Source organism: Semicossyphus pulcher, unplaced genomic scaffold (assembly GCF_022749685.1).
Source record: "Semicossyphus pulcher isolate SPU_LCO1_2020_fin unplaced genomic scaffold, fSemPul1.0.p SCAF_25, whole genome shotgun sequence".
In the NCBI taxonomy this organism is placed as follows: domain Eukaryota; kingdom Metazoa; phylum Chordata; class Actinopteri; order Labriformes; family Labridae; genus Semicossyphus; species Semicossyphus pulcher.
In genome coordinates, this window is record NW_027211699.1 from 5,297,714 (window position 1) to 5,315,390 (window position 17,677).

General features: G+C 41.8%; 1 protein-coding gene across 2 annotated transcripts; it reads right to left on the reverse strand.

Annotated features, from left to right (window-relative positions):
• Positions 1-538: 538 nt before the first annotated feature.
• spns1 (SPNS lysolipid transporter 1, lysophospholipid) lies at positions 539-17,275 on the reverse strand. 2 transcript variants are annotated; one of them, XM_069675929.1, is made up of 13 exons: positions 17,073-17,275; positions 10,875-11,102; positions 9,697-9,762; positions 9,431-9,567; positions 9,184-9,335; positions 8,215-8,281; positions 7,980-8,122; positions 6,467-6,619; positions 5,877-6,066; positions 5,730-5,795; positions 5,119-5,217; positions 3,696-3,864; positions 539-1,447 (listed from the first exon to the last, which is right to left on the reverse strand). In XM_069675929.1, the coding sequence occupies exons 2-13, from the start codon at positions 11,092-11,094 to the stop codon at positions 1,377-1,379; spliced, it is 1,533 nt and encodes a 510-aa protein (XP_069532030.1). In that variant the 5' UTR covers positions 11,095-11,102; positions 17,073-17,275; the 3' UTR covers positions 539-1,376. The 2 variants fall into 2 exon arrangements, with proteins under 2 accessions (XP_069532030.1, XP_069532031.1); XM_069675930.1 differs by having other exon boundaries at positions 1,375-1,447; positions 3,659-3,864.
• Between the last annotated feature and the right edge of the window lie 402 nt (positions 17,276-17,677).

Genomic DNA, 17,677 nt, shown 5'->3' on the forward strand with positions numbered 1-17,677 from the left:
CTGAACATCATCACAGCTGTGATTCGGTCGCAGGCATGAGGTGGGAGCTTTTATACAACAGTTAAACAGGCCGTAATTGTAGCAAAAAGTAACACAACTTAACTGAAACTGGACTTTTGTTGCTGAGCAACCCAAACATTCTCCTGCACTCTGTGTCTCCAGGTGACCACAGATCAGCTGTTTTTATCATCTACAGTTATCTGTTTGTTTTAATTTATCATCAACCAGTGAGATAAGAGTCTGGTACCAGCTTGATCAGTGTAGACATGCACGGTCTGCTGTGATGTTAATTAACAGTATTCAGAACACCTGGCTGAGGCGGAGTGATACACAGAGTGAAAAGTCCCAGTGATGTTGTTCTCTATATCAGCGCTCATGGAACGCCTCTTGTCCAATCAGATTATTTGGTCGAAACTGACTTTTGTCTGATTTCAATTAAATATTAATTTGTCTGCGCTTTCAGATATGTTTCTTATTCTTTGGTGCATCCTGTTAATTTATTCAAAAAGTACGAAGTTCAAACACACAAACACAAACGTTTACAAGTTAATTCTCCTTTAATAAGTCACAAAAAAAGATTTACTAAAATAATCTGATTTTAACAAACAACTTTGATTCATAACATTCATTTAAAACATTTTTTACTGCTTAAATAACCCTTTTGATATTTCCTGCAGTGTGCGTGCGACCTGCTGAGACAAACCATCAATCGACTCGGTGAAGCTCCAACTGGACGCAAAGAAAAAAGCAGAAACAGAAACCTGCGAGAAATACATGGAACTAAAAACACGGGGTTGAAACCAGATGTAATGCCTGTAAAACAAACAGGGAATATTATCCAGCCTTATATTCATCTCTCTCCTGGTTCTTGTACTGCCACTTCATGAACTGTAAGAAGGTTAGTGTTATAATTAAAACCAGATCAAACATACAAATACATGGTTATGTAAAAAGTGATTAATAAAGCTCTTCCTGTTTATAAAAACTGTGAGGGTTCAGGAGCACAGTCTGGTTTTGGTCGTGGTTTTATTGAGGATGTGGATCAAGGATCATTCCTGCTGAGGGTCAAAGAGTCATCTGTCAGAGTAGAGAAGGTCCGGCCCCACCGAGCAGCCTCCGCTGCGTCTCCTCAGAGTCTCTTGTGCTCGCTTTTATGTCCGCTCTAAAAATATTTCAAGTCAAAAAAATAAGATCAGGAGACAAAAAGTTCTCCAAAGATGGCGCCGTGTTCCAGGGTAAAAGTATAAAAAGTAATGTCCAGAATGTAAAAATAAAAGCCTTCTAAAACGTCTCTGCATGGCAGATAGTCCCCCGGGTCACAGTCCCGAAAGATTCAGTTTAAATAGCCACAGGAGGACGTCGGACCAGAGCCGTCATCAGATCAGAACGCTGGAGACCGGTACCCGAGTGGACCGCCCGCTTTTCGGTACGACGATCGGCTCGTCATCTGTTAGCAGACAGAAACATGAGGAGAAAAGTTACATCATTCTGTTTTTCACAACAGAAAATGATCATCCTATAGAACATGTTTACATGAAACAAGAGCTGGGCAACACTGCAAAAAATATCTCGATAATGATGGAACAAGAAACCTCCGAACACAGTTTATCAACACACGCTGAGGTTGTTTTTATTCAGTAAAGATAATTCAAACACTGCATGAAGCAGCTTTCCTTTTCATCTCATCGTACACAGGGGGCCTCTCTCAAACAGGACCCTTCCCCTCTTCCCACTCACACTCCGTCACAGAGTGAACTCTGTTTGACGTCACACTCGCAGCTGAACGGAGCAACCCTTCGTTTTGGAGAAGGGCTTAAATACAGCGCCGAGCTTTGAGGTGAACTCCCCTCACTCCAGCGGAGACAGGAAACGTGTGCAACCATGGTTTCATGTCATGCAGACAATAAAAGCTACATAAATACCCCTGAGGCGAAGTAAACTCCGCATCATGAGGAACATAAACTCTGAGCTTCCTTGGTGACATTTCTTATTTGTAAATATATTTTTCAAAGTCATGTTAATGACCTGCTGAGTTTTTACAACCGCCCACGTTGATGTAAAACACTTTAAACTTTTCACTTGTATCATTTCTAAACAAGAAAAGAATTTATTAGATCCTGAATATAACTTTAAGATGAGACGTCAGGATATTATTTCCTGTTAATTTGAAGCAGTGTCCACACTCCACACTCAGAGGTTTGGGACGGCACTCTACGTGGCGGAGCCTCCATTCGAGCGGAGTGGAAGTGCGTAAGGAGAGGGTGTGAGAGGGTTTGAGAAAGGCCCTGAATGTCAAGAGGGGCTGCTAACTTAGGCTCAGTTTTTAGGCTAGGAGTTCATCGTTCACAGGGTTTCAACAGGGAGCAGAACTATCTGCAGAAGTCTCCACTTCTTTAAAAGGTAACTGACCCAGTTTAGTGGCTGCAACCGAGCTGCTGCAAGCTTTAGATACATTTGTTTCTCTTATGACCTCCAAACATTTGATGACTAAGATCTTTCAGCCTGTTAAAAATATCTTTAAAAACAACCACGATACGACTGAAACAGCACGAGAGAATGGATGTTTAAATATCTAAAACCTGCAGACTGAATGTGTTTGTGTTTATTTCTGCTGCGTGATGTTAGATTTATCCATATAGAGTACAAAATCATAACTATCAACTAGGGATGCACGATATTGGATTTTTTGCCGATTACCGATACCGATATTTTTTTCCCACACACCTAATTGCAGAGATCATCAACTCTCTTCTGCATTGGAATTAGCGTACAGTATAATGGTGATACTCTTATCACATTTGTTACAACGGTCGGGGTGACGGGTCTTGAGATGGTTAATCAAGTTTGTAGTGTTGAAAGACTTTGCCTTGGCTCCTCCTCGCATCACCGAAGCTGAGCAGTCGTTGCAAATAGCAGTTTTCTATCTATTTCGGACTCTTTGAAAAACTTCCACACCACAGACATTTTGGCTTCTAACTCTCTCATGCTGCAGGTAGACACATGTGACGTCATCACGCTGCGCCGCGCAGGTCTTCTTCGCGCCGGGGACATTGCGCCGAGGTCGGGCATTTAATCAAGTATGCAGCAGCCCATTATTTTATCGGTTAATTATATCGGCGGATATCGGTGTGTTGGCCGATATCCCATAGTTCATTTTTAACCAATATCTGCCGATACCGATAGCGTGCCAGTAATATCGTGCATCCCTACTGTCAACATATTATCACAATCATGTACAAGATCGTTTTAACCCCGCGCCCTTCTTTTAACTTCACAGAAGCATTTAAAGTAGTTCAGATGAGCTCTTCTACAGTGAAAAAAAACTGTAGCCAATGTGATATGTTTAAGATTTTTAAACAAGAATTTTACCTGTAGGAGTCATTTATGTTATGGTTATAAAGAGGGGCGAGCTAGGACAAAACAGGAAGTGAAATAATAAGTTCTTAAACCTTTATGATTTATAAAGTATGCTTTTTAAAAAAGTTACAAAGTCATGAAACAACTGTGTAAGAGCTGGTGAAAATGCTACTTCAGTCAGGACCACAGCAACTAGTCGAACTTATTTATAAGCTGTGGTTTCATTACACTAATCAAACCCATGTGAGAGAACTGTCTGAGGTTTCTGTAAAAGCATCGACTACATGAGACATTCACTGACCCAACGCCGTTCTGGTTACATCCACGGTCCTTCTCACCTGAAGGGACGTAGTTCTCGGCGCGGTTCCGGTCCTGTTCGATGAAGAGGGCGGTGGCGAGGAAGAAGCCCCCGCCCAAAACGGCTACGAAGGAGCAGAGCAGCAGAGAGAGCTGCAGGGATCTGAACTGCCACAGGAACGAGTCCGTCTTCCTCAGAGAGTCCGACACCTGAGACGCACAGAGAGCAGGTTCAGTGCAGGACCAGGTATTTCAGTCTCATACTTCTACTCAACTCCATCTTAGAGGGAAATGTTGTATGTTTGTTTTGCACTACTTTTATCAGACAGCCTTAGCTACGTGTTATATTCAAACATAATACAGTGCACCGTGTACCTGCATACTGTTACCTTCACCTGCGTTCTGTTTGATTTCTTGTTATGTGTAAGATGTTCAGACTGACACCACCCTCATGTCTGTATAGTAAATATGAAGCTACAGCCTGCTGGTTAGCTTAGCTTAGCATAAAGACTGGAAACAGGTGGGAACAGCTAGCCTGGCCCTGTCCAGAGGTATTAAAGTCCACCTGCCAGGACGTCTTCAGGACACTTGTTAAGGTGCTTTCGACAGCAGGAAGTTTCCCCAGCAACTAGGAACCTTTTGAGGAACCAGGGTCTAAATCTAGTTCCGGGGTAATTGATTTACCCCCTGAAAAGTCCCTGCTCGGGGGTAGTACTTTCCAAAGGTCCAGGAACTTTCAGGGCGGGGCCTGCAGTGCTGATAGTTTCTGATTGGTCAAATACTCGCGGCGTTTTATTTCACCCGCCTTGTTTAAAATACTGCAGCTGCAGGCTCGCTGTTATCACCGTGCTTTGAGACGGAGTCAGAGAAGAAAGCCTACAGCAGATGACAGATTGGCCCGTTTCATGGCGTCATCGTTGTTTAGTCATCAGTTATTTTTATTGATTCTCCACACGTCATTGGCCTAATCATCCGGGGAGTTTGGGCCACCGTGGAAACGCAGACAACAGTGGGGCGCAGGAACCATTTAGTTTAGAGTTGGTCGGAAAAGCACCTTTAGTTTCAGTTCCAGTCAGAGTTTGAGTGGATTTATGTTAAACATTAGGCCCACTAGGACACATCTACCCACCTGAGGTCTCTTGTCAGACACACGTGGGCTTATAAAGATCTTATAAGGAACATTGTTAACCCACCAAGAAATCGATGTAATCCAGGGGAAATCTCTTTGGAGAAACCTGCCTCCTCTGATCTCTCACCCCGACTACATGAACTGCTTTAAAAAGTGAAAAAGATGACCCTGAAAGATCTTTACTTTAATCCTTATATAAATTATTTCTTCTTCACATGATCTAAATACACTAAATACAAACTTTTACTTAGAGATCAATGTTTGATCCTCTGCCTGCCGTGTTCTGTGTCTTTGATCATGTTGTTCAGCATGTGTGCGCGTCTCTAATGACTTACCACTCCGATCAGGTACGGACTTCCCGCATCTCCCAGCAGATGTGAGATGACGATCTGCAGCGCCTCGGCCGTGGAGCGACGAGTGGGAACGACCACGTACTGACAAACAGACAAAGTGTGTTTTAATTAGTCACACTGAATGAAAGCACAAACTCTCTGGTTTCTGTTGCTGAAATAAAGGTTTTACAAAAGGCTTATTTCTCTCAAAGCTTTTTACAAATGTTACTGAGCTCAGTTTAACAGCCTGATTATTACACAGGTGTGCCTCAGGCTTCTCACAACAAAAGGCAGCTCTAAAAAGCGGTTTATCACAACACAATGATGTCCTGATGGGGCGCCAGTTTAGCTCATTGGTTAAATCCTGGTCCCACATACAGGGGCTACAGTCCTCAATGCGACTCCCACCCTCGGCCCTTCTCTGTGTGTCGTCCCCACTCTCTCTTCCCCTGTTTCCGACACTATCCACCGTCTTCTCTCTCTGAATCGAGCCATGAAACAGGCCAAAAAATAAAAACAGGTGTTGCTGTTCCTACGCAGAGTAAACAAACAGAGCGGTTGAACAGAAGACTTGAGAACTGCTTTGTGCATAAAGCGTGAGACGTGGTTCTCACCAGCAGGATGTCGGCCACGATCGCCCAGTTCATGGACAGGAACGTCTCTCCGAAGAAAATGAACACCTGAAGGAGAAACATGGTTACTAGTCTGGTTATTGCTGTGTTTGAATGTTTGAATGTTAAATTATTTGCGTAAGGACTCACGTATGTGGCGACTGTGCTTTCCTGAGCGAAGACGATGGCCAGGTAGAGGAAAGGTGCCGAGAGGAGCAGACCGGCGGCGCAGACCAGCGGGTCGGCTCTGGGCGTCCTCGTCCTGAGCTTCCGGCTCACCTGCACGCCGCTGGCGACGCCTAGCACACCTGTGATGCAGGTGATGGCTCCGAATATCAGACTGAAGAAGAGAAACAGTATCAGGGTGCTGCTCTTTCGTCCTCCATCCATTAGTTATCTATAGCGCTTATCCTGTTCAGGGTTGCGGGGGACTGGAGCCTATCCCAGCTGTCATTGGGCGAGAGGTGGGGTTACACCCTGGACTGATCGCTAGTCAATCACAGGCGTGACATATAGAGACAGAAAACCTGTCACGCTCACACCTACACACAATTTAGAGTCACCAATGAACCTAACAAGCATGTCAGGAGAACATGCAAACTCCACACAACGTTCTAGCTGTGAGGCAACAGCGCTTACCACTGCACAGCCCGCCTCTTTCGTCCTATTAACCATAAAACTATCAGAACAGGCATCATGAAAAGGTGCTCCCAGTAGCGGGATTCTCCACATGTACTCACCTGTCTGAGGAGGCGCAGTTTCCCTCCACACAGGGAGCTCTCTCCCCTGTGAACACGGCTGCTCTGAAGAGGAACGTCGGAGCCCAGAGAGCCAGAGAGCCGGTGACAAACGCCACCGCTGTGAAGCCGAAGGTGGACAACACGAAGCTGTAGCTGCAGAGGAAGCAGAGACACGGATCAGCTGCAGGGTAACAACTAAAATCGTTGAGTTTCTCAAAGGGAAGCGCATTAAAGGGAATTACGGTATTCTTAAACCTGGGCCCTATTTGACACATTTAGGGGTCCAGTTAGTTAGATAGTGATACTTTATACAGCAGCTGTAAATAGGCAGTAATGGCTGTAATGTAATCCTTGAGGGCAAATAAGTCTGATAAAAGTACATTACATTACAGACATGATCCCTACAGACAGTTTTGTCTTTTAAAAACACAAAGACAGCTGGCACTTCGCTCTCTTCAAAGCCACCAGACTCCATTGACAAAACCAGTCGTTTTACCCCGCAGAACATGGGAGTTTCTTTGAGTGCCGCCGCCTCGTTTAAAGGGGCCATATCTTTTGCATTATTCCGTGTTTTTCCAGAAGGACATTTTTAAAAAGTAGCCTCTGAATTCTACGTATCTTTTTTTCTACGTAGTACCCTGCTTTCGCTGAAATCAACCAATCGTCATTCACCTTCATTCACCTCAGGCTGCCTTCTTGCACGAGCTTGTAGTCAAGTCGTTGTCAAGATTTCAACCATTCTGATACTTCCTGGCGATTCTGGCTCGTACATATAAGGCCCAATAACTGATCCTAGAGCAGCCACGTTTTCTGCGGCTGCTCCCCCACGTGGGTCTTACTTTTGAATGGCTTGTTGGTTTCAGGAGGAAGGAGAGGCTCCAACAAATAATTAAATTAAAATGTATATACAATTTTTAAAATGAAACAAACTTTACCAACGTGATTCAAAAACACCTAAGAATAATAGAACACTGACCGCAGAGCTCAAATATGTCCCCTTTAAGTAAATGTATCATTTTAATGTGTTATTGTGTGACCTAAAATATGTCGAAATAAAGCCCAGGTTTAAACATATCAGAACAAAGCAACCTGCATAAAAAACTGAGAACCACGAGATCTGAATATCTCTAAGGAGTTTCATAATAATCTGTAAACTTTGTGGCGTTTGATGACTGTTCTTGTATTAAATCAACCTTTCAGTTACGTGAATGTTCCACAATGACTCAGACATTGTGGTAACAGACAGAGCTGCAGTGCTCAGCCAAAATTTGGCACCTGACGGCTGTTTCACAGATATTTGCACAGCTCTGCAGGCTGCAAGCGACAGCAGCATCATGTGTCGCACACAGCCGCTGCTTCCCAAACGTACATTCATATTTTGATTCTCCGGGGGCTGCCCTGTGTTCATGCATGAGCTGAGAGTTTCAGGGTGGTTTGTGAAACTTGTAAAAATTATCAAGAAGAAGAAAAGATCTCTTCGGGGAAACTGCATCATAGATAAGTGACAACCTACTTCTTGCTGAGAGCGTGCAGGTCCTTTAACCAGCTGGTCTGGTGCAGGTGGTGCTCCGGCCGAGCTTCGATGGCTCCCCTTTTAGGCTCCTTCACCACTAACAGCAGCAGCAGCACAGCGATCAGTCCCAGCCCCGGGGTCACCTGAGGAGAGGACAAACATTAAACATGATCAGTTCCAGATGTTACGGCTACATCTGTCATGTGTGTCCGGACAGCAGAGCAGTCAGACGTACCCGCAGAGCCCAGTGCCAGTCCTGCGCCAGATTACTGACTTGTGAGCCCACGATGTATCCAAGACCGCTGATATGAAGAAGAGAGAACGACAAGATGGTCAGATGGAGAACGTCCTGTTTGATACTTAAAGAGGGGGTATTCACATTTTAAGACATATATATATATAACGTTACAATGTAACGCCAGGTTTCACACAGTTTTTCTCTACATGCTGCAATTTGTGATGTCACAAAGTGCAGCCTCAGCAGGCTTCGGAGAGCTGGCCAATCAGAAGTGGGCTTGTAGGGGCGGGGTTTCTTAAAGAGACAGAGCTGACTGAGTTGTTTCAGGCAGAGGCTGTATGAGGGCCTGCACAGAGCACCAGCGTGAGGAAAAAAAGTTTTTTAACTGTAAATGATGCTAAGCTAATCCACAGGTATCACAGAGGGAAATACGAAGCTTGAAATTAGCTTAATACCCCATTTAATAACAAAAGGATACATTGTTCATGTGCAAAGTCTAACTCTTTAATTTCTTGGTTTATTTGTGTGAGTAGTAGCTAAACAATATTGGCCAGCAGGGGGCGACTGTGCTGCGTGAATAAAATGTCTGATTGTATAGAAGTCAATGAGAAAATGAGCCAACTTTCAGTTGATTTATTACCTCAGTAAGCATTTTACTATTGAGTTTATGGTCTCAATTACTAGTTTCAAGTCTTCTTAAATACAGCGTGATGTTCAATTTGCAAATCATGGTCCCATTCAGAGTAAAATAGAGGATCAAGCAGGGTATGCTTTAGGATGTGGCTACCTGTGATGCTACCGTGACCTGAAAATGTCTTGTTCAGCATTCAGTTGTACTAAAAGACACTTTGAGAAGTCTGAATCGAGTGGTGCATCGAGCGGTGGCCAAAATGCCCAAATCAAAACATCAGAACGGTAGTCCATAAAGTGCGAGACACAGAATATAACCAGTATTATTAAACCTACCTGCCAACAGGGATGGCAAAATAAAAGATGGAGAGCATATTCGTCCTCTTTCCCCCGACATAAAGGTCAGCGATGATGGTGGGAGCGATGGTGGAGTAGCTGGCCTCTCCGACGCCAACAAGGCCTCGTGTCAACAACAGGACCCAGAAATGCTGCAGGAAAAGGAAGGTGGGAGAAAAGAAAACATAAAACCGCAACCACAACAAGAGCACAGTGAACGGTTTCAGAGAGACGACATGTGACTCACTTCTCTGGGGGTGTAGGAGCTGGCAAGTGTCACCAAAGACCAGAATGTGATGCCAAAGCTCATTATGATCTTCCTGTTGTACCTGTCACCCAGGTATCCAAAGACCGGAGCCAAGAACATGTAACTGCAGATAAAAACTGGAAGGAAACAAACACGCCCAGGGCTGATCGTCACTGATGACCTGGATATGAAATCACATCTAGAAATAATCAAAATTTCCTTCCTGGTATTTTTAGTGAGATGGATGAATTTTAAGGTTTTCTTACCTGTTTGGAGTAAGCCAGACTTCTCATCATTGATCCCAAAATACTGCTCTATGTCAGGGAGAACGCCTGGTGGAGTCAACAAAAGTTTCAAGTGTAAGCTTTAACAGTAACAGAAGCTTAAACATCAACAGGAAGTTGTCACAAACGGTGCTGAAAACCTCAGTCGATCAACTGTTTTCTATCCCAGTAGGATGAATATTGTTGGACTGTTGGTCAGCCAAGACAAGTCACCTTGAACTCTGAAACTGTGAATAATCTGACTAAATAAGAGACTAGTTTAAGCTCAAATACAAACTTTATAAATATCTAAACCCGAAAAAGTAGCTGACTAAAAAAACATGTCTGATATTTACATTTAGTAGACAAATCGTTCGATAGTTTTAAGCTTCTTTTAGCGTATTTTACAGAATTTAAATTTTAAAATTTTTACATTAATAAAAGACAGTCAGAGTACTATATATTCTTTTTAGTGGTCTGTAGTGTAAGAATAATCTTCTATTAGTCAAATTCATTTATACAACAATTAGTTCTGACCAAGTGATCTGATTGGACAAGAGGCATTCCATGAGTGCTGATCTAGAGAACAACATGACTGGGACTTTTCACTCTGTGTATCACTCCGCCTCAGCCAGGTGTTCTGAATACTGTTAATTAACGTCACAGCAGACTGTGTGTGTCTACATTGATCAAGCTGGTGCCTCTGAATCACACAGCAGACTCTTATTTCACTGGTTGATGATGTACTGAATGTACATGATAAAAACAGATGCAGTTTGGGTTGCTCGGCAACAAAAGTCCAGTTTCAGTTAAGTTGTGGAACTAGTCGAGTTGATGGAGCAAAAAATAATCTGCTGTTTGATTGTTACTTTTTACTACTATTTGCCGCTTGTATAACTTTTGTATAAAAGAAATATCACACTCAAGGTCGTGATGTTATACTGAATATCAGCACGGCTGTGATTATCTACGACCCAATCACAGCCATGACGATATTCAGTACAACATCACTCCCTCTCATGTGACATTGCTTAAATGTTATATGGAATATAAAGTTAGTGTTCCAGTTAAACTTCGTCCAAGCACACAAATTAAAGTTTAAAGAATAAATGTATCAAAAAATGGAAAAAGTCAGTGTAAAGCTTCTGATTGACCGCGCTGATGCAGCAGGTGTACCATACCTGCCACGGTGAACCTGTCCATGTAGTTGAGCAGGTTGATGTAGCAGAGGATGAGAACGGTCAGCACCGCTCGGACTTTGGACACCCCGGATGGCGACTCCTCCTGCGCCCCCTGACCCCCATGCCCTCCACTACCGGCACCTCGCTCCTCCGGACCCTCCGCCTCGCTGTCATCGGAGAAGAACGGCGCTGACTCCGACGTGGGCTCGCCCAGAGACATGGCTGACGCTGGGGAGAGGGATCGGGAAGGCGGGTTAGCCCGACACAATCATCACTCGTTTAATCTTTTTAATGTTTGTAAGAAAATTTAACACACAGTAAAAAGTTCCTTTAAAGAGAAACACATGAATTTTGTTGATGTCATTTTAAAGACTAAGAGAAAAGACAAAGTGGAACAGTAGAAGAAGGTCATGTTGTGTTGACGAAACAACAGGATACACATGATTACACTCAGGATGTAATTTGAGTTCATTAAATAATCAATACTCATCCCTAATCTTCTTTTCCTCACATCTCTTTGATACATCAGACACACACACACACACACACACACACACACACACACACACACACACACAGGAAGGGCTTTCACACTCCCATCCAGACTTACATTGAACGGTCTTATTCATCATTAACTTACAACATGAACAAAGTAATACAATGGTGAACACATGAGACACGCTTCTTCAATAGTTAAGAATCAATTCTAAGCAAAGGCATGATCATATTGACAAACAGATGAAAATTCATGTTGATCACATGACTTTCTCTCACAGTAAAATAACAGTTGGCACCACATACAGAACATAACAGCACAATCTTAAGAGCTGTTTAATTTGGGCCCTAACACACGGTGACTGTGGCAGCAGCTAAACCGGAAAATCCTGTTTATCTCCTGCTGTTATCAACTCTGAACACACTGTTAACAAATGTGACTGTGGGTTCACTACATGATGTTTATAGTCCCACAACACCAAAAGACACCAAGCTCTTGAAAAGAAACGAGAATATATTCACATTTAAGACGCCCGAATCAGAAGATTATGACTTCCTGTCTTTAAAAAAATGCCAAACAAAAAACCTTAATTGATTACTATGATTATTATCTGAATAGTTGGCCATTAATTTAATAGTTGACAACTAAATGGCAAGTCAATGCAGCTCTATTCTAAATGCATCAGCCCCTTAAAAAGGATACTGTACAGGTCTGCCGTTGTTGGGCCCAGCCCCAAAGACAACATCTAATCCAGCTCCTCAGCCCCTCTCACATCATACGCTCACATCATCGGCAGTGTAGCTCCGGTAAGCAACTTCTAGTGCAGCTCATAACCCCCACCCCCATCCACCTTGCAACCCCAACCTCACTCAACCCCTTTACGAATCCTCACCACACGTTGCTACATGTGTATTCACACACAGAGAAACCGCTCTCATTACACCCCCTACCTTCTCAAGGCCATCAAACAGAACTTTCTTCTTCTTTTTTTCACTCTGTTTATTTGTTGTTTGATTGATTTCTGCTTTGATCATTTTGTAACTGTCTTTATTGTCCTCAAGCACCCTGTTTCACTTGTACAAGACACTGTATATCCAGTGGGTTTAAAGGACTCAGATAAATAGAGGTACTTTTACCACGATGAAAAAGTATTCTGCATAAGTAACATGTTGAATTTTACATACAAAGTGCAAGCAGTAGAAGTGCCCATAAGTGAGACACGTCCTGCTCACCCTGTTGGGGTTCCATTCCCAATAACAACCAGCTCACTAAACATTATCCCGTTTGTTACACGCCTTTTTACTTAGGAAATCAAGTATGTGATACAAATGCTTGCTTTAAAAATTATTATATTTCTGTTTTCCATTTAAAAATAGTCCGTTACGCTCACAGTAAGAGCTGCGTCTATAGCTCTGCAGCCTTCTTAAAATGAGCTAAGCTAGCTATTCCATTAAATGGAAACATTTCCACTGATGGTGAAGTAAGACACGGTGAACAGGCCGACGTCAAATTTACCGGACTTCTTTTGGCAGATTGATATGATTACAGTCAGTCCTCCGGATTCTGTCATTAGAGCCGCAGCCCTAGCAACGGTCTGTTCTTTATAGCAACGGTCTGTTACCCAGAATTAACAGACCTCGGAATGCCGTAGTTAACCAATCAGAATCAAGTATTTAACACAGCTGTGTAATAAAGCAAAGCATTCCTGGGCAAATCTTTTCATTTATATACAATAAAAAAAACTTTAATAATATTATTTGCTGACTTGCTATTGTCAAAGCAGCATCTTGACTTTAGGGAGAGCTAATTTTCTATACATTTAAAAAATGGTTGTGTAGTTTGTGGCGATGCACCTTATGGGATTTCTGCCTGCTGGATGCAATGTGCTCATTAAGAGAGAAGATCCCGAGGTGAAGAAGAGGAAGAGGCAGAGAAAGAAGAAGCAATGACAGACATGACCTGAGTGAAACCATCACTCATGTGATCACTGCTGTGGGAAAGTCACTAAGTGCATTTACTTAGTATCATAATTAATGTTTGAGGTACTTGTGCTTTACTTGAGTGTCTCACAGGAAATAATGTACTTTATACTGCACTATATCTCAGCTTTACAGTCAAATCCTGCATCACTATTATCTAATGATGGGATACATAACGGTTGAACAGTCACAGAGGACATTGCTCTACTTTTATGACTTAAAGTACATCCTTCCCTCGCTGCTGCAGGGGGAAGAGGAGCAGCTCATGACAAAGGCATTTTGCTGATGTGGTTCAGAATTTGTGCGTCACTGTGCAAAAACACTACGTCCTCTTCAGAGCCCTCACATTCAAACTGTCCTCATGTAGCGGTTTGCAAAGGTACACGTTCAACACTTCTTCCTCTGAAACGCTGATGAAAAGTACACTTTATTTTCCTTGGATAGCGGCCACACGCTGCTAACCTGCTGATCAGCTGAACAACCTTTAGTCAAAGAGCCTAAGTCTTTAAACTGCTCCTTTTGTCCGACTAACAGCACAAAACACATCTAAACTAATCTTTGCAGTTCTATCGTACCTAAAGTTTGTTTAGGGCTGAAGGACGCTGATTTTCTGACCAAATCAGCTGTAAATCATTTACTTTTGTGTTTTTCTCACTTTGTTTGAAAAAGCTTTTAAGGACAAAATTAATGCAGCAACAGCAGCTCCATAAAAATGTAATCGACAACATAATCGACTGATCTGTAAAACATCAGCCCAAAAATATTCAGTTTAAAATGATAGAAAAGTAAAAGCAAATAATAAAACTGGAGACGGTTTTTTGAAATTGATTAAATATAAAGTAGACAATATTCATTAGGATATAATCATTTGTATGTATTCCAGTGGACGTTATGGTACATCAGTCTTCATGACTCTATTTACCTTCCTGTTTTAATTTTTATGTTATTTTTCTTTCTCTGTTTGTCGTCTACAGAGCTGGAATGATAATAAATAAATCAATAAAATAATTAATCTGCTACAATTCTGATCATTGTTCGTTGGTGCAAGTGGTTTTTTTAAGGCCAAAATGCAAAAACAAAAAATTTGGTTGTACATCTATTTGACAATATAGACAAAAAAAAAACAGAAAATCAATTTCTTCGTATTCTTATATCAAAATCCAATTATTTTTTCTTCCTGTAAAACAAAATATCTCGTGTGCTTACGTAAGCTAGTACCAACCGATTTCAACCAACAATATCATGACATCCACCTGTCAATCAATCTGCAACATTTAGCCGCAGAGCGCCAAGAATGATATGACACGCCCACTTCTCAACGATCAAATCAAATCCCTCTAATGATATGTCCCGCCTGCACGTCCTGTTTCACTCGAAAATACGTCGCGATACGGAAGCTAGATACTCTCGAAATGCCGTTTCAGCTCGACTTTAAATGATACATTTAGTTTGTTTTCTATGATGATAAAATTATTTCTGGCTGACAGCCGGGGTCGGCCCTACACATGGGTCCGTATGTGACTGACTGAGTGAGTAGCGGTACTTTCAGAGCTTTAGAGAGAGAGAGTTGCGAAATCGCAATGGTGGATCATGCAGCATATTGGACCGCCACTGATGCGACTCTCTGTCTATATGGCTCTGGATACTTTGGCTGCTGCTCCTCCGCTGCTCCTCTGCTGTCCTCACCTACGCCTGCAGCGCACACCTGCTTTCAAACACGTTGTAATCGGCCTCATAAGGACAGTCCTTGTAACACATTGCCCACAAAAGGACACATTGACCTGATGCGGTTAGCCACATGCTAGGTTTTTAGCTAGTCTTGTGTTCTTGCTATTGATCAAGGTAAACAAGGTCAACAGGCCACATCTCAGACACTGAGAACTGCAGCCTTTGTCCTCCTGCTCAGATAATACTGATGTTGTATGGACTGTACTATATTCTTTAGACCACTCAAAGCAATCAAAATGTCACCTTCACCCTTTCACACTCACATTCACACACTGATGACAAAGGCCTAAGAGTATCTATGCACATTCGCACCCGATGGCTGAGCCTTCGGGAGCAATTTGGGGTTCGGTGTCTTGCGTATGGACACTTTAACTTGTGGCTGTAGCGGTCAGGGATCAAGAGGCGACCGACTCTACCAATGAGCCACAGCCGCCCCTGAAATAAAATCAGTATTGTTATGTTACATACTAAATCAGACACATTAAACACTACTGGAAAGACACTTGTTTTCAGAGTGTATGGGCAAGAATTGAACGTGAGGCTCTATAATACATGTTGGCCAACAAGAGACAGAAGAAGACACAGTAGAGGAGCTCTGCATGTAAAGAGCGACCACTCTCTTGTCTTGAACCTTGACCCATTTGCTAACACAGCACATTGATTGGAAATTAATCCAATCAGTTATCAATGGGTGATCCTTTAATCAACACTAATCCATAGTAGGTATCCTCACTGATCACAGGAGTACTTAATAAGCTACCACTGTTAAAAAAAAAAAAAAGATCTATCCTTTAAGAGGCTCCAAACTTTACTTTTTGACGGCTGGGAAATGTCTCGAGACGTTTTAAGGGATCTTCTGATAATTTAATAGAAGTACAAGTAGTATGGAGAGAACTATACTTTGAAACTTAATTCAGTGTTCCAGTAGTGTTTTTATACCTTTTTACACGAACACTTAACAATGTTCTTGTTGCAATACATAAACTATTTAAGGAGTCTGCGATAAATTACTGCGAAACTACACGTGAAAAGTCCTTCATAGTATTTGTGCAAGAGCTCTAAGAAGTACTTAGTTTAGTGCTAAAAGTGTTTTCAACTGCTTAGGGAAGGGAATGAGTTTTATTTTATTATGTTTTATCTCTCAAGAGACTAAAAGGTTTACTCTAGTTTGCTGGAAGGGACTTTGACATTAGTTTACACGAAAACTACACAGTGAAGGTACTACATTGATTCAAGGAAGTAGTCTACGTCCAGAAGTATATGTGTGCTAGAAATGGGTTTAATCCAACATAAACGTGAAGGAGGGGAGTTTGACAAGTGAAAACTACACAGTAAACGCACTGAATAGTATTAAATACGTTTTCCTCCAACATTAAAGTTAAACAATGAAGGCCTATTAATATTCTCTAGAAAAAGTACTTTGACTTGTATTACTCAAATAATACCTATAAAAACGTTCTCAGTTTAATTTTCACAGTAAAATCAGAGGTGAGAGCTTGAATGAGCTTGTTTCTCTTTCACTGTATATTACTCAAAAACTAAACAATAAAAGTGCTAGGTATAATAGTTTTCCTTAAGCATATTGGCGACAGACTCCATTCAGGATTCTTCCAGTATTACGTAGCGTAATTAATAAGAAAAAAACTCTTCATAGTCGTTGAAGGAAATGCGTAAACTAAAATTAATATAAGTAATTGCTGTATACTAGCAATGCTACTTATTTTTTAAGTAACTAAAGACGTCTATACTGAATATCTACATTAACGCTAAATTAGCAGTTTTTTAAATGGAGTCCGGCGTCAGGTAGTCTATTTAAATAAGGTAAAAGGGTGCGTAGGTGATTTCGTCAAGTCTTTGCTTTGGTTTATTTTAGCCTTTATAAGGAAACGAGGACAAAATGGTGCCTTTTAATTGTCTATTCTTAGATTAAGTGTTCAGCTCGCCGTGTTGAGCCCGTGACCGTTAACATTAGCCTGTTGTTGGGATGTTGTTTACCTCGGAGGATGAGTCAGGGTGGACGCTTCTTTCTTCTTACTGCCGCCGCTCCAAATGTAATCTTCGTCACGCAAAGTGGTGAATGCTATTCAAAACCCATGTTGAAAGTCTACAATAAAAGTGTCCCAGAGAGCAGAGTTAGCCGGGTTTGCATTCAATAAACTAAATGTTTACTTCAGGACACTTCAGAGATAACACTTCTCTCCCGCCGCCATGTTGGATATGACCTAACTTCCGCTTCGCAGCTCACATGACTTTCTTATCTGCGCGTCACATGACAATATTATAAAATATAATGCTCTTTTAAGGATCAAAGTAACTTTAAGAACGGTTCTTGAAATTAAATCCAAATCCACCAGCTTAAACATTAAAATACAGTTTGTATATGAATGCATCAGTAATAATAACCCAATAACAACATCTAATGCTGGATTCCTTTGTCAATGTATTGGCTAATCAACAGAAGATTAATTTGCAACTATTAGGATTAACAATTTTAATAATTTCTGATTCAAAACTCTGAAGCTTTTTTGTCTCCTCTGTGACAATTAGCTGAATATTTTTGAGTTGTGGTCTAAAAACAAGATTTTCTGTAGTTAAAGCAG

Bases quoted from the DNA above. Each gene is read 5' to 3' on its own strand.
- spns1 (XM_069675929.1), bottom strand. From the start codon at position 11,094: ATGTCTCTGGGCGAGCCCACGTCGGAGTCAGCGCCGTTCTTCTCCGAT. The intron at 9,763-10,874 runs GTATGGTACACC...TGACTCCACCAG, and splicing joins GGACAGGTTCACCGTGGCAG to GCGTTCTCCCTGACATAGAG. The intron at 9,336-9,430 runs GTGAGTCACATG...CTTTTCCTGCAG, and splicing joins GCTCCTACACCCCCAGAGAA to CATTTCTGGGTCCTGTTGTT.